The sequence below is a fragment of the Anabrus simplex genome, chromosome 10 (assembly GCF_040414725.1).
Source record: "Anabrus simplex isolate iqAnaSimp1 chromosome 10, ASM4041472v1, whole genome shotgun sequence".
Classification (NCBI taxonomy): Eukaryota; Metazoa; Arthropoda; class Insecta; order Orthoptera; family Tettigoniidae; genus Anabrus; species Anabrus simplex.
Window position 1 is genome coordinate 28,558,538 of NC_090274.1, and position 26,848 is coordinate 28,585,385.

The following is a 26,848-nucleotide window of genomic DNA, read 5'->3' on the forward strand; positions in this document are numbered from 1 at the left end:
TGTGGGAGAGGTAGGAATATCGGAATTAATATTGTGGGAAAGGCAGGGGTATCAGAATTGGTATTGTGGGAAAGGGAGGAATGTCAGAATTGGTATTGTGGGAAAACTGGAATGTCAGAATTCGTATTGTGGGCATTGTTTTTGCTAGTGGCTTTACGTCGCACTGGCACAGATAGGTCTTATGGCGACGATGGAATAGGAAAGGCCTAGGAGTTAGAAGGAAGCGGCTGTGGCCTTAATTAAGTTACAGCCCCAGAATTTGCCTGGTGTGAAAATGGGAAACCATGGAAAACCATCTTCAGGGCTGCCGCCAGTGGGATTCGAATCCACTATCTCCCAGTTGCAAGCTCACAGCCGCGTATTGTGGGCAAAAGAGGAATATCGTAACTAGTGTTGTGGGGAGGGAGGAATGTCGCAATTGGTACTGTGGGAAAGGTAGGGAAGTCAGAATTGGTCCTGTGGGAAAGGCAGGAATATCGGAATTAGTACTGTGGAAAAGGAATGAATTTGGGAATTGCTATTGTGGGAAGACTAGGAGTGTCAGAATTGGTGTTATGGGATAGTGAATAATTTCAGAGACAGAATAATGAACAAAGATGAATGTGTTGGAAGATAATGAGCAGAGCATTTCTAATACCATGTTATTGTATTCTGAGAAATTCCAAAAATGTCTAATAATAACAATACAGACATTTTAAAATGACTAACAAAAGGAAAGCTACGATTTGCTAATTTCTCAGTTTTCGCCACTCATTCTCTACAAGGTTTAAATTGCGTTACATGAAACGAAAAATTCACTACCGTACTGTTCGCAGCACCAAAATGGTTAGCAGACACAAAAACTTGCTGTTCCACAAGATTTAAAACCACGGTGCGTATTGCCCTATGTGATAACCAAACAGTAGCCTATATCCGAGGCTTTATATTTGGAAAGTTTCATGAGCATTGGTCGGCAATGGAGCCTCTGTGCTGCCTTCGTGGGACATAACTTACTATATGTGCGATACTTACCCCCCCCCCCCCCTCCGAAAATGATCGACTTACCTTTCCTGATACAGGATCCACTTCCACTGACTCTGTCCCTGTGATGCCAAATTTGATAGGATCGCCTTCAGGATCTGATCCAATCAACTGAAACACCACATCTCCAACATGAGCCCCCTCCGATAGAGCGAGCTTGTTCAAATCCTGGGTCAGTACAGGGGGGCCATTGGCTACAGTCGAACCTGAAATAAATAAATAAATAAATAAATAAATAAATAAATAAATAAATAAACAGACAAATAAATAAACAGACCGTTATGCCTTTCAGCGTTCAGTCTGCAAGCCTCTGTGAATTTACTAAAACGTCGCCACAATCCTCTATTTGCGACTAGTGCTATGGCCTCAACAAAGGCACAATGTAATAAATTAGATGTTGCAGAGATGAAGATGCTAAGATGGATAAGTGGTGTCACTAGAATGGACCCGCATCAAAAATGAGAAAATCAGAGGAACAGTTAAAGTGGCAGAAGTATCTAAGAAAGTGCAGGAGAGAAGACTGTTGCGGTATGGACAAATTATACGAAGGGATGAAAGCTATGTAGGGAAGAGAGCGAGGGATATGACTGTGGCTGGGACTAGAAATAGGGGGATACCAAGAAGGTAGGCAGACAATGTACGAGAAGATGAAGGTGATGTGTGGGATAGGATAAAGTCGAAAAGACTTGCCAGAAACATCAATCCCGCTTGAAGCGGGAAAAGATGAGGAAGATGATGATTTGGCCTCATTTAGTTCTATACCTCTTATATCTAAATCGTTAGAAACTTAGTCTAACCATCGTCGTCTTCAAGCGCAAGCCTTCAAAACCAGTGGCTTTTTGCCGTCGCTGAAAGAATCTGGAGAACCACCTGATCTATTTTCATGAAATAAACTTCAAAATTACACTTAATTTATTTGATATTAATTAAGATCAAATATATTTATTTTTTAGGTGGCTCCACACTCCTCCACCGGATTTTCGCTGTCTTGGAACTTGCCTCTTCACATAGTATATTCCATTTTAAATTATCGTAGATAGTTCTACCGACAGCCGAGAGACTTATACTTTCAAGCATTGAAATCGTTAAGAACACAGAGTATAAATCAATCCCCCACTTCACTCTCTGTGTCTCTTACCCTTTATGGCCAAATTCATCTTTGTCAAAAATAAGCTATTCTCCTCCACTGGCCACAGACGAACACATCACCGAAACAGATCGCACCTACAGTTTAAACCAACTTGTTCACATCCTAACTTAACATTGTATCATTTCATTATAGATATCTTCCTGCTACTCTCTAGACCAAGGTTTCCAATTTGTAAGTGCACGAGGGTCAATGTCATGCTATTGTTGATCAATTTTATGGGCTTTCGGTATTATATACAGGCCTTCACATTAAGTTTTCTTCTGACTCGACCTTTTCTCATTTATATAATAATCTTCACAATTTTCCTTGTCGACATGGACTGATGAGTTCGCGGTCAAGATAATCATGACAAAAATCGTCGCTAGTTAACTCGATTGAACAATATTTCCATAATAAAAGTTAGGTTGAATGGAGAATCCCACCATCCAATACTTGTTTGTTTTTTACTATTTATTTATTTATGTATTTATTTATTTGATTTATTGTTCAACAGACATTTCTGCCCACTTACAGAACATTTCTATTTCTAATGTTATAGATAATGTACAATAAAAATTAAAATATGAATCCTAATACTATACTTATGAACTATGGACAGTGGTAAGTGTCTGTTTCGACTTGATATTTCAATTTCTCCTAGAATATTCATTGTTAATCTAAATTAATCTAAGGACTAAACTATTCATGGTACACAAGTCTGTCTGTTTGTCTGTTAGGTCATCAGCCCAGAGGCTGGTTGGATCCTCAAATAGCACCACCAAAGGTTATGCGGTTATAAGGAAACCCCCAAAACCAGTGGCAGCACCAGAATAAGGCGTACTAGGCAAGATGCGGAGTGAGGTAGTTTGTCATTGCTTTCCTCACTGGGTCAGAAAGTACTATTGCAGCACGACTGACCCTACGAGCAGCACCTTTCATAACACTCAGATGCACTAGTCGTGCTCTGACTGTCGTTACTCAGCACTACCCATACCCCAGCAACTTCCATATTGTCACAGCCATGGATGTTGACTGGGACTTCGGTGGAAGTTACACTTTACTCTGGCCTGTGCCAAGAGATGGATGCAAAATTACTGTATCCATCAAGAAATGACAGCAGTATGAAACTCTAATTTATGTCTTCTCTCTCTGTGTGAGTTCCCATCTGACTGACCTAAAAAGACACTCTCCTTGTGAAATATATCTACGTTTGGCATTCTATTAATTGACTGACATATTTTTGTTTAATGGTGAATTCATATGGTGATTTGTCTTTGACCTTTTAATAAAGAAAGTTAAATTATTTCTAAGCTATTACTTCCAAACGGCGCATACAGGTAACTCTTGCTTATCTGCTTTACCTTTGAGAATTCTATGTAGGTATTTTACACTCAATGTTCTCCTGGTATGAAACTTATCTATCACAAACTTTGTTATTAAGTCACTATATGCCACATATTTTGCACTATTGTTCGAGATACAGAAATACAGATATCATAGAAAATGTTCAAGATAAATTTCTAAATCTTTTATACGTTTATTACATGATAGATTCCAGACTATAGATGCATACTCTATTACTGTTCTAACTAGTGAATTGTATACCTGTATAATAGCTTTGATATTTTTGAATTTGTTTGTGTTTATCATTAGAAATCCTAGGTTCCTATAAGCCTTTTTTTCGGCGTTATTTATATGTATATTGAACTGAAGTTTACTATCAAATATTACTCCTAAATCCTTCTTTTCTTCAACTCGTTTTAGGCTGATACTGTTCAATTCGTAAGAATGGATTTTTGGTTGTATTTTTCTTTGATTCACATGTATTAACACTGAATTGAAAGGAATGGTGTTTTCCCCAGTCAACCAATGCTGTGAGCTCTTGCAAAACCCCCGCAACTACGTTTAAATAGGAATTCTTTTCCTATCACTTTAATCGACTTTGCAATTACAATTCGTAATTAAGAGAGATTCTTGTTATACATGTTTTGCATTCATCCACCAAGTTCGCGCGCTCCAGTACTGGTACACGTATCACAGTTTGAGAAACCTTGAGGTCGAGCGGTTGCGTCGCTCAGCCTGGCAGGTCTCCCTCCACACAGCTGACACACTCTCAGACGCTACCGCTAATGAATGAGGCTAAAGGCCGGTCTCCACTGTTTAACATTTAACACCAACATGTTAAATTTAACATGTTACAGTTGACATGTATATTGTGATTGTGTCTTCCAATTGACTTTGCATGTTAACTCAGAATGTTGAGTTAACACTTTTAACATGTTGGCGTGTTTTCCGCTCCAAGTGGAAAACATGTCAAGTCAATTCGTTGTTCGTGCGATGTCGGCACAGCTTCGGCAACTTCCATGATGTTTCCATGCCAACACAACCTAAACGACGCAAACGACGTGCTCCTCATATAGTAGGATTATAATTACAACACTCCGCAACACTCCTTCTCTTTGTTATAAGCTACAAATACAGTACACGCACGTGTGTCGTTCTTTCTGCACTATACTAAAATGTATAGTCAGAAATGGAGTAGAGCAAGGAGATTACTCTGGACTTAATTAATGATATAATAGAAAGGTCTTATTTGTGGGATGTCTCATCAGAGGAATACAGATATAAAGCGAAGAAAGCCGACAGTTTCCTGGAACTCGAAAATATCTATAATTGTTCCCGCGAGTAAATCGAAAAAAAAAAAAAAAAAAAAAACTAGCGTCCTTCCGCTCCCAGTACAGTCGAGAATTGCAGAAAGTTCAGAAAATTCGGCAGTCGGGAGTGGACGAAGTTTATACTTCAAAGTGGTTTGCTTTTGAAGCAATGAGCAGAGTGAGGGGAGAAAAAGTGCCTAATGAAACTGCATTTCTAAATCATAACAAGAAGCAACAGTGGCAATAACAAAGGCCAATTCCTCTTCATCTGAGTCCATTGTCCTTATTTAAAAATACTAGACACCATAAATGTATTACCATAAACTGATATGATGAACTACCTGTATATAAACAAAGGATGTCAAGTTTAACATGTTTATTAAGTGTGGACACAATGTCAAATGAAACAGTTTTTGACATTTAACATTTAACATGCTAATGGTGTCACCAGTTAACATTTAACACTTTTAACATTTAACATGTTGTTGTTAAATGTTAATCAGTGGAGACCGTCCTTAAGATCCAATTCTATTCGCGGACAGACGCAAATTTTATGATCTCTGGAACGGGCATCTTGAAAATTTTGTTTCTTCTTCTTCTTTCGAATGGGCCACCAAAGGACCACGTGCCAATTTCAATTCCTTCTTCTTTGTTCTTTCCTTGAAAATTTTGTTTATTATTATTATTATTATTATTATTATTATTATTATTATTATTATTATTATAAAAAATAAGCGAAATAACATGTCTTGTAATTAAAATGGGAGTCCTTCATTTTCACGCCCTTCGTCGCCCTTACCTTCCTTTGCTCGATACTTTCATTTTTCGAAGTGTCGGATCCCTTCCATTTTTTCTCCTCTTTACTTTTAGGGTTTGTATTACCTGGAAATTATGCGCCAAGTGATTTTTTCTATATTTCTTTATTGAGACGTTGATTTGGAAATCCTTGTAGAAATAGAAATGGCTCGTGCTAGCTTTCTAAAAATGAGGAATCTACAGTGTGACAGAAGGCGTGACACGTCGCGTCAGAACTTCGTCAGATGCTATGTACGGTACTAGAACATGGACTCTGTGAAATAACACCATTAAAAGAATAGACGGTGATGATGATGATGATGATGTTTAAAGGAGCCTAACATCTAGGTCATCGGCTCCTAATGGAACGAAATGAGACAAAATGTAATGATAATTTGAAAATCCCAAATCATCCACTGACCAGAATCGAAACGTGATGATGAAGAATGCATGGACGAATATGAATTTAAGACAATCAGTGGACAGGGCGAGTTGGCCGTGTGGTTAGGGGCGCGCGGCTGTGAGCTTGCATCCGGGAGATAGTGGGTTCGAATCCCACTGTCCGCAGCCTGAAGATGGCTTTCCGTGGTTTCCCATTTTCACACCAGGCAAATGCTGGGGCCCTTCTTTGTTGAAGCCCAGGTTGTCTAGGACGGAGTTGATCCTTTCAAGGATCTGTCCGATGACGAGGACCCCCTGTGGGTGGGGGCGGTAGAATCACACCCACGGTATCCCCTGCCTGTCGTAAGAGGCGACTAAATGGGGCCCCAGGGGCTCTGAACTTTGGAGCGTGGGTTGGCGACCACGGGGCCCATAGCTGAGTCCTGACATTGCCTCCACTTACTTGTGCCAGGCTCCTCACTTTCATCTATCCTATCCGACCTCCCTTGGTCAACTCTTGTTCTTTTCCGACCCCGACGGTATTACGTATGGAGGCCTAGGGAGTCCTTCATTTTCACGCCCTTCGTCGCCCTTACCTTCCTTTGCTCGATACCTTCATTTTTCGAAGTGTCGGATCCCTTCCTTTTTTTTTCCTCTGATTAGTGTTTAAATAGAGGATGGTTGCCTAGTTGTACTACTTCTTAAAACAATAATAACCACCATCACCACCACCGACGACGAGGAAACGAGGAAGAACAGTATTCTCGGCAAAAGAAAGAGCACGAGCGAACCAACGAAGTACTGGTGAAAGAAGAAAGGAACAGAGAACTCGAGAGAATGATGGAATTTGTGTAATCGCAAACCATGCGAGGTTGAAACGAAAATTATTTCTATATCATCTAGCATGGTGAACTCCCAGAATGGTACGCAGGTGGCCTAAATCATGTCAAATTGAAACGGGTGAAAGCAGTACTGAGACAATAGAATGATGGTTATTATTATTATTATTATTATTATTATTATTATTATTATTATTATTATTATTATTATTATTATTATCATCATCATCATATTTGCAATTAGTATTTCTTTGCCTTACTCTTATTCTTAAATATAAAGGTTCGTAATTCTAGTCCATGTCTTTACCGTCTTTTAAGTTCGCAATCCATTTCGTATCGTCATTCTCCCTAAATGTGATGTTTTATGGCTACCGGTATTCTTAATTTTCATTGTTACATTTCAGAAAATCCACTCGCAAGAATTTCACACTATGCAAGGAAACTTTCCTATTCTTAACCTTCTTTCCTTCCTTCCTGCCTGCCTGCCTGCCAGTGTAGGAAGTTTTTTAATTACCAAAATATATCTTGATCGTTTGTTTTTCCCTTGGTCTCTGTTTCCCCACAAAGCACACCTCACATTCCAGAGCGGGAAGCAAAGAGGAGAAAGGAATGCCGTTAATCCCTTGTAGATTCTGTAGAGGTGGCTTTGTCATCAGAAATGTGAGCTATTTTGCCCTCAGGTAACCTCTTCATTACACCGGAACAAGATACACGTTTATACTGTGGCATTCCTTTACACAAATGTTTCATCTCAAACACAGACTATGTCTTTGAAGAAGGGCGAGCCTCCCATACGAGTTCTGTGGGCAGGAAATAACACCCAGGGTATGGAGCGATGTCGCAATAAAAGAAAAAAAAATCCCCTTTGCGACAAGCTAATGATCATGAATTTCTATCAATAAATGAAACCACAGAACACAATGAAATGCTGTTATATTAAGGAGAACTGCAACTCCTAGCCGCAACATCACTGGCGACCAAGGCCTACGGTAAAGACTAATGTGACGTCACTTCCGCCACACACACTGTTGCGTTACGTTACACAAATTTTCGGATGATCCCAAGACATAAGATATTCATGTCAAAGAGGTCAGTTATATTGCGATTTATTTCATTATTATCATATTCACGTCTTCACCTCTTCTAGCATTAATATCATGGTCTCCTCTGCCATTGCCATATGCACGTCTTGGCCTCCTTTAGCATCTATATAATTTAAAAAATTGATGAAAACTAAAGTCAGTCAGTACGGCCATTCTATCCGGTCGATTTCCTTCATTTTTTTAAAAACTGAAAGGTATTCATGCACAGATTTGTCATCAGGCACTTAACTTTCGCCTTCCTCAAATTATATGATTTTTTCAATTTTTTGTCTCTTTGAAGCTATTATATCTTTGGCTCTAATGTTCCGAATGTTATAGATAATGTACAATAAAAATTAAAATATGAATCCTAATACTAAACGTTTAGAACAAAATACTAAACTCATGATCTATGGACAGTGGTAAGTGTGTTTCGACTTGATATTTCAATTTCTCCTAGAATATTCATTGTTAATCTAAATTAATCGAAGGACTAAACTATTCATGGTACACAAGTTTGTCTGTCTATCTGTCTGTTAGGTCATCAGCCCAGAGGCTGGTTGGATCCTCAAATAGCACCACCACTCAGTGGATCAAGATCTTTCATTTCAGCTCTTAACTAATCGAATTGGTTGATTCTGAGGAAAGTTATGAGTGTACATTCAATTTGAGTGCACATTCAACTTTTTTTTCCCTGATTGAAGCAATTAAATCTTTCGTTCTAATTGAGGTACGCAGTTCGTTTTGATCTAAAAACACTCAGTGGATTAAGCGCTTTCTTTTGAGGTAATGACTACTTAAATTGCTAGATTCTGAGAAAAGTTATGAGTACATTTGTCTCCATGACGAAGATCTTTGAAGGACTTTTTAATAGTTCGGCGCGTAGTGTTGTTCCAAGGAACGTTTAATTCAATTTCTTTGTGTGATGTATTTTCAAGTGTTTTGTTGACATAAAATTACATTCTACTACCACAGCAGATCATGTGCTTTATTTCATTAACTCGAAACTTTTCAAATACATCCGTGAGAATAGTAACGAACAACACCATACTTGTACCTTGCGGGCGGAGCCAGCCGGAAACTGCTAATCTATAAATATATATATATATATTTTTTTTTTTTAATGAAAACTAAAGTCAGTCAGTCCGGCCATTCTATCCGGTCGATTTCCTTCATTTTTGTTTTAACTTAAAGGTATTCATGCACAAATTTGTCATCAGGTACTATAAATCACTTAACTTCCACTTTCCAAAAATTATTTCATTTTTTCAATTTTTGTTTCTTTGAAGCAATCATATCTTTGGTTCTAATTAAGGTGTACGGAGTTCGTTTTGGCCTAAGAACACTCAGTGGATCAGGTTCTTTTTCAGCTCTTAACTATTCAAATTGGTTCATTCTGAGCAAAGTTATGAGTGCACATTAAATTTGACGTCTCATTTCTTCAACATTTTTTCTAATTGAACCAATCATATCTTTCATTCTAATTGAGGTACGCAGTTCATTTTGGTCTAAAAACGCTCAGTGGATCAAGCGCTTTCTTTTGAGGTAATAACTACTTACATTGGTAGATTATGAGAATAGTTATGAGTACATTTGTCTCCATGACGAAGATCTTTGAAGGACTTTTTAATAGTTCGGCGCGTAGTGTTGTTCCAAGGAACGTTTAATTCAATTTCTTTGTGTAATGTATTTTCAAGTGTTTTCTTGACACAATATTACATTCTATTACCGCAGCAGATCATGTGCTTTATTTCATTAAGTCAGAACTTTGCAAATACATCCGTGAGGATAGTAACGAACAACACCATACATTGTACACTGCGGGCGGAGCCAGCGGGAAACTACTAGTTATCATATTAACACCACGGTCTCCTCTAACATTATCATTATTCGTGACTTGGTCTCATTCACCAATGTCAAACTATATCTTTGCAGATACTGGTATGTTTGAAAGCGGAACCTAGTTTCTAACGAAAAGAAACCAAGAGATGTCCTTTCTTCCAGCATTACAGCTTACTGGTTTGCCTGAGATTTTATTTTACAGGAAGCTTTCAGATTAATTTTGCATTATGAAAACAAATGTAATATAATGGAATGAAAAACAAAATGAAATGGCGTATGAATTTTAGTGCCGGGTGTGTCCGAGGACAAGTTCGGCTTGCCAGATGCAGGTCTTTTCATCTGACGCCCGTATGTGACCTGCGCGTTGTGATGAGGATGAAATGATGAAGACAACACATGCACCCAGTCCCCGTCCCAGCGAAATTATGGCTAACATTCCCGACCCCGCCAGTAATCAAACCCGGAACCCCTGTGACCAAAGGCTGGATGAGGTTAGGGGTCTTTAATATGGGCGAGATGCACCTCACTCTTAAATTTCAAATTCATTTAAACAGCAGAATTGTTCAAACGCACTAATGATATGTGCCAGCAGGGGCGCAAAAGTTATTGCGGACGGGGTGGGGAGGGCGGCATTAGAGGTGTGACGGTCCAGAAATAATGTGTCACTGCTCCAACTGCTCCAGTGACAAACCGATACCAAATAGATTAGAGACAATCCGCGACACTTCCGGATTTTGCCTTGTTAAAATGGGAGACAAGTCGCAAGTGGCGCTCCTAGTGGCTTGACCTGAAAATTCGCGCTAAATTCAAATATCAATGGAAATGTATATACGGAAATGGATAAATAAATTACGTCTAGAAAGAAAGTGTTACTAAGATATTAACTTCAAAGTTGCTAAAGTAATTCTGGATAAATGAATGAGGAATTACTTAAAAGGTTATTATTTAAAGATTGAAATTAGACATATAATCAAGATGTGAAATGGACTGCTGTGAAAGGGCTTGATCTTTCATTTATGCACTACTTTTGTAGCTTTAGAATTCCTGCCTGAACATTCACGGCTAGATTTTTCTCTTCTTCTCAATTTAAAAGCATTGTATCATCATATTAAAACACTTGTCAACAAAAATGTCGGCACATTCCTTACACACATGATTCAATGAATTTGCATTTAAGAGCTGGACAATTTTCCTTTTGACTTGAAGCCTACTAACAGAAAGAAAATATATAAATTTAGCCTCAAAAACATTCAAACTTTCCCTATAAGCAATACTTGCCATAATGCCATTGCATTAGGGTAAAACAAATTTGCATCATCATATTGTTTCAACAAAATATGTACATTTCTTAAATCAGCCATATTTTCTTCAGTGATTGACAACGCATTACGGCATTCCAAATGGGGTAACTTGGAACACAGCCAGCCACACTCATATGAATATGTACTTTACTCAATTAAATCAAACCCACAGATCACACCTACAACAACACATCGGTATTGAAGGTTAACTGCTGCACTATACAATAAAATATGCGAATTATATTTTAAGTCATTTAGGTATGGGTCGAGCAGGTCAGAAGATTATGAAGTACTATAAAAATCTCCTTGTCACTGGAAGAACATACATGCAAACACAATATTACTTACATTTCCTTGTCACGAGGGAAACGGAAGAAAGACCGCGCATTCTTCTCTACTTCATAGTTACTGGTACTGCAGCCAAACACAGCACATACCTTTCCCCTCATGTTGAGAGGAGATATCAATGAATGACACACGCCACTATTTAATTATGTCAACTCACTGAAAAAGCATAAATAACACCAAAAACTTCACCCACAAATACACGTGCTGTTATGACAGAATCAGTAGTTCTCAGGTCAATCCGCTAGAGAGAGCTCTAATAGCTGCCCCTCGATATCTCGCTGAGTGTCGCGTATTGTCTCTACTGTATTTGCCGATACAAGCACAAATGGAGCTGAGGAGCCTAAGCCTACGTAGCCCGAGGATGCTCGATATGCTCTGTTCTTCTACTGTAAGTGATAAATTGCCACCGGCATATTTCCCAATTGCGATGTATTTGTTAATAATATTAATAATAGTATGATCACACCTGTCCTAGCTGATTCGATAATGGCACACTTGTGGTAGGTTGAAGTTGAAAGACTCGAAGATACGCGTATTATCTTCAATAAATGAGTACATATTTGTTTTTCGTCCCAATAACTACGTTTACGGTTTCCGGAGACGCCGAGGTGCCAGAATTTTGTTCTTCATGAGCTCTTTTAACTTGCCAGTAATTCTATTGACACGAGGGTGACGTATTTGAGTAGGCTACCGTACCTTCAAATACCACCGGACTGAGCCAGGATCACACCTGCCAAGTTGGGGCCAGAAGCCCAGCACTGTACCGTCTGAGCCACTCATCCCGGCAATATTTTACTTCATGAAGTAAATTAAAAGTAAGAATGACTTTTTTTGTAACACGTAACGAACAAACGTAAAAATTACTATGAAGGTAATCGTTACAAGTAAGTTAATGCGATAGCTTATATTCAATTACTTCGCAACTCTGAAAATTAGAGTATACTGTGTGCAATTCTTCCTTAATATTCTGACATATGAAAAACCTATAATATTGTTTAGAGATCGCCGATAATCATTTTGAAACATCTGACGTACTTCCTCTTAAAACAATAATCACCACCACCACGCACGCACGCTCCAGGACACTGCCCTTGAGGCGGTAGAGTTGGAATCCCTCGCTGAGTACGGCGGGTGAAGCAACCCTGGAGGGTAAACAGATTAAAAAATTAAATAATCTTCTTTCTTTCTTTCTTTCTTTCTTTCTTTCTTACTTAGTCTGTTTACCGTCTGTTTTTCCTCGGACTGGAGCGTGAGACTGAGTCGTACGATGAAACTGTGGAGGAGGACCAGTACCTCAACCAGGCGGCCTCACCTGCTATGCTGAACAGGGGCCTTGTGGGGGTTGGAAGATTGGAAGACAGAGACGAAGAAGAGGGAAGGAAGCGACCGTGGCCTCAAGTTAGGTACCGAGAAGTGGGAAACCACGTCGAGGATGGCCGAGGTAGGAATCGAACCCTCCTCTATTCAGTTCACATTCCGAGGCTGAGTAGACCCGTTCCAGTCCTCGCACTGCTTTTAAAATTTCGTGACAAAACCTGGAATCGAACCCGGGCCTTCGGAGGTGGCGGGTAATCACTCTAACCACTACATCACAGAGGCGAACAAATAATTAAATAATAATCATAATAAATAAAAAGTTTGCAAGTATTAATGCATATACAATATTATGTGTACGGTATATAATTTGACCGTCTCTGTGGTGTAGTGGTTAGTGTGATTAGCTGACACCCCGGGAGGCTCAGGCTCGATTCCCGGCTCTGCCACTAAATTTGAAGAGTGGTACGAGGGCTGGAACGGGGTCCACTCAGCCTCGGGAGGTCAACTGAGTAGAGGTGGGTTCGATTCCCACCTCAGCCATCCTAGAAGTGGTTTTCCGTGGTTTCCCACTTCTCCTCCAGGCAAATGCGAGGTGGGTCCCTAACGTAAGGCCACGCCGCTTCCTTCCCTCTTCCTTGTCTATCCCTTCCAATCTTCCCATCCCCCGCAAGGCCCCTGTTCAGTATAGCAAGTGAGGTTGCTTGGGCGAGGTACTGGTCATTCTCCCCAGTTGTATCCCCCTACCCAATGTCTCACGCTCCACGCCCTTGAGGCGGCAGACGTGGAATCCCCTGCTGAGTCCGAGGGAAAAACCAACCCTGGAGGGTAAACAGATAAAGAAGAAGAAGTGTATATAATTTTGCTGTATTAGCCTTCTCGTTAAAGAATTAATAAGGGAACAACTATTTTCCCAAGACTTACAAAATGCACCAAACTTAGGAACTGACTGCTGTGCGGAGAAACACATCGCCTGCCCTCTTGTAGCGCTACTATCAAGTTGCGCCGGTTGTACGTAAGTACCAGCTCTTCGCCTGTGAAATACATAGCCTGCCCTCTAATAGCGCTACTCTGAACTATGATGCCAGTTGTACGCAAGTACCAGCTCTGTTCGCCTGTGAATACAGTACATAGCCTGCCCTCTATCAGCGCTACTACGAAGTGACACCGGCTGTAGCTAAGTACCTGCGCTTCACCCCTCCCCATCGCCTAGCTGCTTTGGCCGAGCGGTTTAGGTGTTGGTTATACGACTGGGAGTGAGAACTTCTGAGGTTCGAATCTCCAGACTTCCGTGTGGGATATAGCGGCCACGTATCCTTCATGGAAATCGCCGTTGTATAACCTTCTTCACTGGCCTGTGTGAATGTGTGTGTGAAAAAATCTCTGGGCGGTGAACCCGGGGTAATTTCTTTCCCTTTCCGTTTCACCCTGGGTTCACCCTCAGAGGTTTCTCTCGAAAGAGAGTTTTGCAAAAAAAAATAGATTACACTTGTTTGACTTGTACTAGTAAAAACAAATAAAAGGTTAAAATAAAAGGTTACAGGGATGTGAAATTATGTGTTGTCACATAGCTGCATTAGAATGAATGAATTAATGTAATATAATATAAAATATAAAAGTTAATGGCCGTACCGTACGTGAGACAGGTGCGGTATGAGAATTAAAAAAAAAATCAAGGTAATGCATCAGGGACGGTAAAAAAAAACTGTCAATGTGCTGATGGATGGAGAGAAATTAGTCCAAGTAAAGGAATTTAAATATCTAGGTAGCGAGGGAAGTAAAAGCTTGAATTGCACAGGCGAAAGAAGCCTTCTGAAAAAAAAAAAAAAAAAAAAAAAAAAGAAAGAAACCTACTAACATCCAAGAATGTTAACTTAGAGTTGCGGAAGCACTTTGTGAAAATGTTTATATGAACTATCGTAAGCTCTGAAACGCGGACCCTACGAAAAGCAGATATTCTGAGATGTGGTGTTGGAGACGAATACTAAAGATACCTTGGACTGATAAAGTCACAAACGAGAATGTTCTCAGAAGAATAAGTGAGGAACGCACTTTGATTGAATCCGTGAACAAAAGAAAGAATACCTCTGTTGGCCATTTGATTCGTCATTCTAATTGGTACACCACCCTTACTGAAGGGTACCTGGAAGGAAGGAGGAGTAAAGGAAGAGTCATACAAACTCGACCTAGTGTCGACGGAGAGGGTGTTGATTTCTACAGAAGAAGGGGTGGATTATTCACAACTCACAACATATTACTCTATTGACAGTTCCAGAACAATATAGAACACAGAAATGTACAACATACCCTAAAATAATTGAAAAATTAAAAAAGAAACTAGTTCTTAGTAGATAAACACTTATTGATGCTTGACTGTCTATCGTACTCATTTCGTCTTCGTAGATTACAAGGAAGCCCGCCTCTGTGGTGTAGTGGTTAGTGTGATTAGCCGCAACCCCCGGAGGCCTGGGTTCGATTCCCGGCTCTACTACGAAATTTGAAAAGTGGTACGAGGGCTGGAAAGGGGTCCACTCACCTCGGGAGGTCAACTGAGTAGAGGTGGGTTCGATTCCCACCTCAGCCATCCTGGGAGTGGTTTTCCGTTGTTTCCCACTTCTCCTCCAGGTAAATGCCGGGATTGTACTTAAGGCCACGGCCGCTTCCTTCCCTCTTTCTTGTCTGTCTCTGGCCTGTGTGTGAAAAAACCTCTGGCGATGGACCCGGGGTAATTTCTTTCCCTTCCCCCCCCCCCCCTCATACCCTGGGTTCACCCTCAGAAGTTTCTCTCATCGAAGGAGAGTTTTGCAAAAAAAAAACAAAAAGTTTTAGCAGACTTGGTCAAATTAGAAACGTTCAAGAACTTTTAAGATCATATTCGGGTCATCTTTGTTGCTTTTTGTACTATATTTTCATTTCATATTTTCACCCTATGTGACTAGTCCGTGCTCCATATCCAAAGTTATTTTTTGGACAAAAGTCTGCAATATTATGTATTTTAGCAAGCCCTCTATTGTTGACTTTTTCTATGTAGAAGGCTCTGTTTTTTCTATTTGCTTTACGTCGCACCGACACAGATTGGCGACTATAGGATAGGAAAAGCCATGGGAAGGTACAGCATTTACGAGGTGTGAAAATGGGAAAACACAGAAAACCATCTTCAGGGCTACCGATAGTGGGGTTCGAACCCAGTATCTCCCGGATGCAAGCACATAGCCGCGCGCCGGTAAAGGCTCTCTTAGCTGACAATCCTTAGAAACTGAGTTTCAAATTATGACTAATTCATTGTTTAGTTCAGAACCTCGTTAAGAACATTTACGATGGAAATTGAAAATCCACGGCATGTTTCCAGTCATTCGACCGGGTCAGGAATGGAATGAAAGAAACAGCGAGGATAGGAGTTGTGCCGACTGCCGAAGCCAGTCGCACTTTTCTGGAGCGATGATTAACGAATGACAGACGAAATGAAATTGGAGAGTGTTGCTGGAATGAAATATGACCCGGAGGAAAACCTGTCCCGCCTCCGCTTTGTCCAGCACAAATCTCACATGGAGTGACCGGGATTTGAACCACGGAACCCAACGATGAGAGGCCGGCGCGCTGCCGCCTGAGCCACGGAGGCTACAACATTTACGATACAGAAGTTATTTTCTTGGTAATCTTAGAACATTTCTGTAGGATTCGAAATCATTAGTGCCTTGTAGGCATACAAATCCTTACAGTGTCGCATACCGGTAATACGACAATCACTCATAGATCATCGAACACAGAGCTGGTAGATTAAATGGCTTCAAAGCAAAATTTTTGCACAGGGTAGCTGATGCATTACTACTGTATAATTGAGAGAGAGAAAGAGAGAGGCGCACCCTTCATTATAGACTTATGACTTTCAACGTTCAGTCTGCAAGGCTCTGTAAATTTACTAACTGCCACCACAATTCTCTATTTATGACTAGTTCTATATTTGTATATATTGAACATAACAGGCAAATTAGCCCCAATACATGTTCACAAAGACAGCTGACAACAAAATAAGAAAAACAGAAATACAAAATGTCTGGGCATGCCATGAAGTTCATTGGATAACCCGGAAACGTGACATTCCCAAGGGAGGGTCACCACAGCAGTCATCCTCAGTCCCTACATGTCACGCCCCTCGTCTACACTTAATATTAAAAAAAAAATGAACAATAAGGGATAATAAAATAAGAACAAGATCTAATATTAAGGACAATCTACCGCTACTGCCCGGCCGTGTCATCACCTCTGGTGAGAAGAAGCCGCCCTCCTGATGATGACCGGCCCTATCCGTGAGGCCCTAAAGGCCGGTCTCCACTGTTTAACATTTAACACCAACATGTTAAATTTAACATGTTACAGTTGACATGTATATTGTGATTGTGTCTTCCAATTGACTTTGCATGTAAACTCAGAATGTTGAGTTAACACTTTTAACATGTTGGCGTTTTTTCCGCTCCAAGTGGAAAACATGTCAAGTCAATTCGTTGTTCGTGCGATGTCGGCACAGCTTCGGCAACTTCCATGATGTTTCCATGCCAACACATAACCTAAACGACGCAAACGACGTGCTCCTCATATAGTAGGATTATAATTACAACACTCCGCAACACTCCTTCTCTTTGTTATAAGCTACAAATACAGTACACGCACGTGTGTCGTTCTCTCTGCACTATACTAAAATGTATAGTCAGAAATGGAGTAGAGCAAGGAGATTACTCTGGACTTAATTAATGATATAATAGAAAGGTCTTATTTGTGGGATGTCTCATCAGAGGAATACAGATATAAAGTGAAGAAAGCCGACAGTTTCCTGGAACTCGAAAATATCTATAATTGTTCCCGCGAGTAAATCGAAAAAATAAAACTAGCGTCCCTCCACTCCCAGTACAGTCGAGAATTGCAGAAAGTTCAGAAAATTCGGTAGTCGGGAGCGGACGAATTTTATACTTCAAAGTGGTTTGCTTTTGAAGCAATGAGCAGAGTGAGGGGAGAAAAAGTGCCTAATAAAACTGCATTTCTAAATCATAACAAGAAGCAACAGTGGCAATAACAAAGGCCAATTCCTCTTCATCTGAGTCCATTGTCCTTATTTAAAAATACTAGACACCATCTAAATGTATTACCATAAATTGATATGATGAACTACCTGTATATAAACAAAGGATGTCAAGTTTAACATGTTTATTAAGTGTGGACACAATGTTAAATGAAACAGTTTTTGACATTTAACATTTAACATGCTAATGGTGTCACCAGTTAACATTTAACACTTTTAACATTTAACATGTTGTTGTTAAATGTTAATCAGTGGAGACCGGCCTTAAGGAAGACCCGAACAACTTTACCAGATGACAGTGCGTTTCTCTCACCATTCCATTGCGGCCGGCCACGTGAAACTGGAGCCACTTCTCACATTTCTCCCTTCTTTTACATATTGCGGGTGGGCCTGTCCCTTGCCCATCACTCCTTACCATCCCCTACTATGCGTGAATAGTGAGAATAAAAGCACTTGCCTAAATGTATACAAAACTAGTTCTATACCTCTTATCTTTAAATCGTTAAAAACAACTGAGTAACCATCGTCGTCTTGGTCTCCCTCTACTTCTTTTACCCTCCATGACAGAGTCTATTATTATCCTATGTAACCTATTCTCCGACATTCGCCTCACATGACCCCCTTACGCTCCAACGAAGTAAGGAATGCTACCACCCCAATTAATATAGAAACACCTAATATTTTTATTAACACTTCTAGGCCTACTACTTTTAATATTCTTACATTTTTGAATTCTAAATACAATGCAATTTTCTGCGAAAATATATTTTAAATATATTTTTAATCTTAAAAGAATATTTCAGATATTTGTTTCTTTCGTACTAAAACATCCTACAACAATAAAGATAGAAACTGACCTGGATTACGCCGGTCTTAACTCAGATCACGTAAGGACTTAAACGTCGAACAGACTTAGTAATTACACTTCTATAACTAATCATATTCCTTAATCCAACATCGAGGTCTCATTTTTTTGTCGATAATAACTCTCTTAAATATTACGCTAAAAACGATCAGTCATTCATAAATCAATGTTCCAACTATAAAGAGTAATTTATCTTCATGTCACTCCAGCAATACACGACAATGCAATCTATATAAATAAAATAGCATGTCCTGATTGACTGATTCATCATCGCCGAGCCAAAACTACTGGTCATAAAGAAATGAAATTTTGAGGATACATTTATATTTCAGTAGGTGCTTACTAATACCTATTGCTCACGGTAAAATATTTCGTAAAATTTGTAGTACAATTAATTTTATAAAAATTTTGGTGAAAACAAGTTGTGTTGCTCACGGTAAAATTATTTTATAAAATCCGTGGAACCATCGGGATGGCCATCTATGAACTCACTTCTGAACTAAGATGTGTATGTGCTGCCATCTATTGCTAAACTTTTAAACCAACTTGAGTGTGTTTGAGAATATGACTCCAACAAAAAAAAAAAGCAAAACTTCCTGCTTTAGCTGCAATTATACGTTGTACAGTGGTAAAAAGGAAGAAAAGAAATGCCAAGAAATGCTGGACTCGGGGTTGGATCAAAAGAGAAGAAGGTGGAGGATTGCTGTCCTTGGTCGAAAATTATTTGAGGTTAGAAGATCAGCATTCATATAAGAATTCGGCAATTGTGTTTTCTGCCTCTCTTGCATTTCTATTGTGGTAAAGTGGCGATTTAACTTCGTACAAACAAGGATATTTTTGGTATTCGTCCAGTAAAACACTAAGAGCTTCCTTAGTCCACCCGGATTCTGCCGTTTGTTTACAATCGAGCTTCACAATTTTCTCACGATGTAGCGCCAGCATCATCGCGATGTCAGCTTCGCTGATTGGTTCGTTTCGTGAAATTAATTTTACGGAATATAACATGTCCTATTTTATGAAAAGTTTTATCAAATGTTTTATAAAATTTGAATTTGACCGTGAGCAACAGAAATTTTATTAAATTAAATTATTGTACAATAAATTTGACAGAAAATGTTACCGTGAGCAACAGGCATAAGGGAGAATTTTTGGATATTCCGTCGCTAAGGGGGTGAATTGTTTAAATGAGTATATCCATAACTCAAAAACTTAAACGTTTACAGACGTAAAAATTCGTATTTGGAATCCCCTTTAAAAATAAAGAAACATGTATTTCTTGTTGTTTTTGGAAAATCCAATTAAGGGGTGAGGGGTAAAACTGACCGAAAAGTGGGTTGAATTCTTTTATATTAGCATACTGGTATCTCAAAAACTGAAGATGTTACAGACGTGGAAGTAGGTATTTAAAAAATAAACATTTTTTTCCTCGACTTGAGAGAAGACTGTTTCTCACATGTACAGTTGTATGTCGCATGGTCTCCTTAGCCTCAATAGGCAATACAACAAAATGTGGTTTACAGAGAGTTTCTGGGGTAAGTGAAACTCAGTTTTTCGGGATTTTCAGATAATGTACCGAGAAACGATTACTTCAAATCTACGCGAGTGAAGCCGGGGATTTATGCTCGACGATAATTATAACTACTTTAAGTATTAATAAACTTTATTTAGCGATGAGGGGGTTTCTCTGCTGATTTAGGGATCCCATTCCCTTAAAACAGATCGCTTTATCCCCAACCAGTGCAGGTAACAGTGATTTTCCGTCTCATCGATACTTCATGGAAACAGATGAGTAGAAAAGCATATTTTTTGCTCTGGGGCTCACAACCACTTGTCCACAACAACAACAAAATCAAATTATTCATCAGAATGACCAACTAACGCTCATATACCCGGCTCACGTTGTTTCCAAACACCCTATGTAAACGATTCATTAGATCTCCTTAGTGCGATTGCGGCTATGGATTTTATGACACTCTTTGGAATTATGAATTTTCAGTAGGTTGTAGCAAAAAGATGATATCATATCCCGTGCCCTCACTAGTAAACAGACACTTCAGTATCTTCTATTTACATAACTTCATGCTCGACGATGCCTAAACATAAATATTATAGGCCTATGCCAGAAAACCGAAACCTTAATGAGGCTCCTTATAGTTCAAGTTTCATTATGATACAGGTTCTCCACCAATCAGAGTTCAGATTTTCATTCTGATACAACTGTTTGACCAATTAAGCATCGCACTTGTTTTCAAAATCAAAACACGTCGGACACAGATGTTAACATCAATGCACCTTTTACTTCCAATATTCCACAACCACACGGCACATTCCCGCAAATTAACTTCACCAGCTGTACAATACACGATTTGTAGGCTATTTGAAATAAAGCTGGGTTACGATCACCTTCTATCAAAGCTTTGAAAACATATGATATTGTCAAGATCTCTGATCCACTCACGGAAAATCAATAACCCAGCGCATGCGCTCTGTTCAGTAAACTCAACTGTCAAGCGACATCTCGACAGAAATAAGCATTCAAATAATTTTGAACAGTCTTCTCTCGGTTCTCTTGTTAATTTCATACACCCACAAACTTCTCCGATCTCTCGTGATTTTCTGCCTCCTCACACCTTCTATCAGACCGTCCATTGCAAGGTTGAAGTTTCCCGTGGAATCCCGTTCGATTCTGTTCCGCTAGATGCGAGCAGCCGAGTGGAAATTTCGGCTGTTCAGTTCGATTCGATTCGATTCCACTAGGTGGGAGCGAACCTTTAGCCAATCAGATCGCTTCGCGCGAATTCAAATGGGGTTTGCGCGGCACTGTTGCTAAATCTGCACATGGGTTAAGAACGTTTTGAGAGCCAGGCCGAGAAATCAGCGTCAAACACAAACACACCGTGGGTTCCAGTCTCTGTCACCGTAGTGAACTTGCCATGGTGCCATCCTGTATTCAAACTCCTCCCCTGGAGAAGTTTCATTCTTCGACTGGTGCTCTCATGCCGGTCTGAAGCCACGCGCGGATATAGCAACACCGCCCCATTTGAATTCGTCCGCGAAGCGAATCTGATCGGCTACCTTCAGCAGCTAATAAAATGATAACGACCTGAGATATCGAATTATTTCTTTCAGATTATTTATTAGCATGACCAACACTCTAATGCAGGGCCTCTCAGGGTGCATGCACTGTGCACGGTGCAAGAGACGACTTGGCTTGGTTGACCTGAGTGCAGACCCCCCACTCCTCGATTTGGAGCAATAGCGCCTACTCTCTCTTTCCTCACGCCTGTCTCCCTCTGCCCCACTTGCGCCGTAGCGCTCCAAATCCAAGCTGACTTGAGCCGAGCATAGGCGAGTTGAGCCGAGCTTAGCCGAGTAGCCCAGAGACGAAGCGTTGATCCGAGCCATGCCGAGCGGCAGCGATGCACAGTGCACGGAGCTCTTGCGCCTCTATCTGCACGCGTGAGATTTGTTCCCGACCACCCTGGATCCATGTTTTTAATTTTCAGGCCCATGATTAAATTGCATTCTTTTTGTTGCTATTTGTTAAAGGTCGCACTAACATCGAAGGTTTTCGTTCGACAAGAGGATAGGAAAGGTAGCGGCCGTGGCCTTAAGGTACAGCCTCAGCATTTGCCTGGTGCAAGGGCGCCCATGCCCGGGGACAAGGGGCGCTCTCTCAGGGAAAGGCAAAACTCTAATGTAGTCAGGTGTTTTTCTTTCAAGAAAATGATTTAAAAGTCGGTATTACGTAGAAGTGGTAGTACCGTCCCCCACCAACAGGCAGGGAATACCGTGGGTGTTCTTCTACCGCCATTCATCTTCCAAAATACTACATACCCTCAGGTCTAGCCCCCCCCCCACCTACAAACTGTCATATGGGTGCCCATGGCTTAGTGTGAAAGTAGGGTACCACGGAAAACGGCAAAACTATAGTAAAGGGGCCTCAAGGATTAGTAACACGAGCCACCACTAGGTAACGCACGAGAGTGAGTCGTACTAGTAGCGCAGGGAGGGACGACAATGCTGCCAACTGTTGCTTGGGGACCCTTTCTATCTTACAGTATTTCTTGCATTTTACAACTACTAGTAAATGACCTTTTTTCTTGCCGTGCGAACAGTATGCGCCGCGGCGATAGAAAAGAGCCTCTCGAAGGGAGTGTGGCCCCGAAGTGGCCACTGTTCTCATGACAGATATTGGCCTAGATGTGCAAAAATACGTAAAAACTAATAAATGACCTTTATTCATAATTTTTTTCTTCTGCAATGGTTGGTAACAAAATCTCGACCTCATCCTAGGTGTCAATGACTTCATCCTCTTTCATACGTGAACCAATCACAGTTATAAGTTATAAGCAATGGAGTATGGAGTCTAAAACAGTATTTTTGTTATAAATTTGTTATGAAAGTAAATGTACTTCCAGGGGCGGGTGGGTTGGTCCCTGGCAAGCGTACTGAACACATCTCTCTTGCACGATCATTTTAAGGTGAGAATAGCAGCACTTAAAGTAATATATGTAATAATCCTTGAGGCCCCGTTACTATATTTCTACTCGGAAAACTATCTTTAGGAGTGGCCGACTGTGGGATTCGAGCCCACTATATCCCCAATGTAAGCTCACAGCTGTGCGACCCTAAGTCTCTCGGTTTTCTTCTCTTAAAAAAATCCAACCAAGCTCTAATAAACTTTCAGCCATGCCTCACTTTATTAGACTTTCAAACCTTCCAGGATAAACTCCTCCAGAACTCTTTACGCGGTATGTTTTCGATAAGCTTTGTTTGTATAGCAACCTTGTAAGTCAAGGAAACAATAAAATAGATAAACGTCGGTGAAAAATTGAAAAACATGCCGATTTTGGCCATTTTCTGGCGTCTTGGTCCTATTAAGTCAATCAATCAGCACCGATCGGCATTTACGGCAGTCGCCCTGGTGGCAGATTCCTTATCTGTTGTCTATCCAGTCTTTTCTTAAATAATTGCAAAGAATTTGGAAATTAACCGACATCTCCCTTGGTAAATTATTCCAATCCATAACTCCTCTTTCCATAGGCGAATATTTGCTCCAATTTGTTCTCTTAAATTCCAACTTTATCTTCATATTGTGTGATCTTTCCTACTTTTAAAGACACCATTCAAACGTATTCGTTTACTGATGTCATTCCACGCTACCTCCCCACTGACAGCTCAGAACATACCGCTTAGTCAAGCAGCTCGTCTCCTTTCTCCCAAGTCTTCCCAATTTTCATTATTTTGTCTTTGTTCGAAACTATTGCTGCTACTGTCCACAAGTACAGTAGCTATCCATTGAAGAGAAACTTCATACGACACAGCCGTATCTTCCTTCACACTTGAACAGTTAATGAGGAAGCAAATGGGTATCCTATCTCGTGTCTGTCCTCGCTATTTTTCAAGTGCTAGGTATTTCCCCCTTGAATGTAGATCGATTCCTCCAGGCATTCGTATCTCATGACATTCACTTAGACGAAGCCCTTTCAGTATCCCTGACGCACATCCATTCATTGAGAGAACCGATGGGGGTGAAGCACTGATATGAGACGCTTTCAAAGAACAGCCTCAGGGGATGACCTATGACAGCACAAGGTGTTCAACAAGTAACGTGCCGAGGACGCAGCAGACTTTCAAGAGGATCTATTGGAGCAGTGGGCCGAGGATTTCTGCCACGTATGGTAAATTCTTCTAGCTCGGGGAATGGGTCTTTGTGTGATCACTCCACTTTATCCACATACAACCCATTATACTCGTAATAATGAATACTTCCCTCGACATAGAGTACATTACTCCCGAGCCCAGATAATTGGGAAATGGCCCGATTAATAATAATAATAATAATAATAATAATAATAATAATAATAATAATACCGAGAGAATTGGCCATGTGGTTAGGGCGATAGTGGGTTCGAACCCCACTGTCGGCACCCCTGAAGATGGTTTTCCGTGGTTTCCCATTTTCGCACCAGACAAATGTTGGGGCTGTATCACGACCGCTTCCTTCCCATTCATAGCCCTTTCCTGTCCCATCGACGGCATAAGACCTAAAGCAAATTGTAAAAAAAAAAAAAATCAGCTGCTTTGGAATTTTCCCCCACCAGTAGTCAGTTCAACTTAACATTTATATTTTTATTTATTTTATTTCAATACCATGACGTAATTGCCTTTACTGTGCTGTGAAAAACAAATGAAAATCCACAGCCTGTTTCCATTCATTCGGCCAGGTCAGGTCAGGAATGGAATGAATGAAGCCCCATCTAGCCGCGGGGATAGGAAATGTGCCAGCTGCCGAAGCCTGTCGCACTCCTCTGGGGCAATGATTCATTAATGACTAACAGATGAAATGAAATTATATTGGAGAGTGTTGCTGGAATGAAAGATGACAGGAAAAACCGGAGTACCCGGAGAAAAACCTGTCCCGCCTCCGCTTTGTCTCTCTCACATGGAGAGACCGGGATTTGAACCACGGAACCCAGCTGTGAGAGGCCGGCGCACTGCCACCTGAACCACGGGGACTCTTCACCACACTACGAGGGTCATAAGTCATGGCCATTTCCTTATTGAAGAGCTGCCGCCTGATGAAAGAGGCGCTTCCCGCCTCCTGCTACATGTCCATACACTAGATTAAATGTTGATGAAGTGGCCGAGAAACAAGAAAATCAGCAGTTTTTATACCCTCGGGGAAAATTCGAGGCCTTTCATGAATAAAACAGCCACACCCACTCAATTTTATTGGTCAGTGTAGACAGTACACTCAAAATCGAAGAAGAAAGGCATGATTGGTCAAAAATTAATTACAGAAATTCTGGATTGGCTCAATTCAAAACTGGCGGAAAGAAAAGATTAATATTGCCAACCCACAAATGAATGAACGAAATTTAGTAAAGAGAAAACTTACGAATACAAAATTTCTTCATAAAAGTTCCTTCACTTCGCACCAGGGTGCATGATCATAGTTTTTTTTGTAGAGACATCTATAAGAGAATGTCCACACTTCTTGATCAAATGGAAAACAAAACAAGTTGAAATCCACACAGTACTGACAACTTCGTAATCACAAAATTTACGGTAGTGATATCTTCTGAGAAACTTATGAGTTGATCCGGTTTTTAAAGTTCAGAGTTTCTCCTGTAGAGGAGGATTTATTGGCGCAAGATTTAAAACTGCGGCGTAGTGGTGTACCACCCGGTACAATTATTATTATTATTATTATTATTATTATTATTATTATTATTATTATTATTATTAATTTTTCTTGTGAGTTTTCCATCACTGTCTATTGCTGGCTAGTGGATCATTTATATCTATTTACAAATGATGAGATAACCACCCGCCAGGCATTTCGCCAATGCTTCTTGTTAGACCAAGTTTGTGTCTTCACCAGCCGTACTCCTGTATCATTCGAATTCTTTCCTACATTTGCAAATCACACAGATGGCGACGGATATTCTCTTATCAGAGCTCAATCCAGTTTCAATGAACGATTCTTTTAATTAAGTCGAACAGGGGAGAAAATTCAGTCAGCTGCTGCAAATTGGAGAAGGGGTAATTAAATCTGGAGTTCGTTTCCTCCCAACTGCTCTAGTTACCGGCCCATATTTGAGAGCTCAGGGACTGTCGATGACAGCTCGGTAAACACAAGAGAATTGTTCATACCACGTACTTCTGCATAGTCTGTTAGTCGATGGCAATAATTTAAACCAGAACATAGCAACTGGGCGAGTAAACCCTGACGTTACCCATAACTGCCCAGGACGGAATTTCCACTAATCTCCGTCGCTGGAGCTGAGGCGATGTAAATACTCACTCGCTATACTGTTGACCTTTCCCTTTAGTCGATATTACAGACCATTTCAGTGATGTAAATGTTTATTTCAAAAACAAAATGTATTGATTGGTTAATCACTTCTGAGTATAGTGATGTCATATTCGATTGATCTTAGTGAATCGATACAGTGATCTGATGATGATGATGATGTTTGTTGTTTAAAGGGCCTAACATCGAGGTCATCAGCCCCTGATGGTACGAAATGAGATAACAACGAAAAATTGAAAAGCATCCACTGACCAAAATAAAAAAAAATGTCATGAAGAATGAATGGATGGACATGAACACAACAAAAACAAAAAAAACAGTGGATCAGACTCAAAAAAGATTGTAAATAATAGTATTAGTGACCAAGGGACCACTTATAAAA

General features: G+C 40.2%; 1 protein-coding gene across 1 annotated transcript in view; it reads right to left on the reverse strand.

Moving 5' to 3' along the window:
• The window catches only part of LOC136881774 (cadherin-87A-like), a 120,807-nt gene that overhangs the window by 91,841 nt on the left and 2,118 nt on the right, over positions 1-26,848 (reverse strand). Inside the window, exon 2 of the mRNA XM_068229320.1 lies at positions 1,045-1,226. Within this exon, the coding sequence (XP_068085421.1) occupies positions 1,045-1,226 (182 nt within the window). The remainder of the gene's footprint in view (positions 1-1,044; positions 1,227-26,848) is intronic.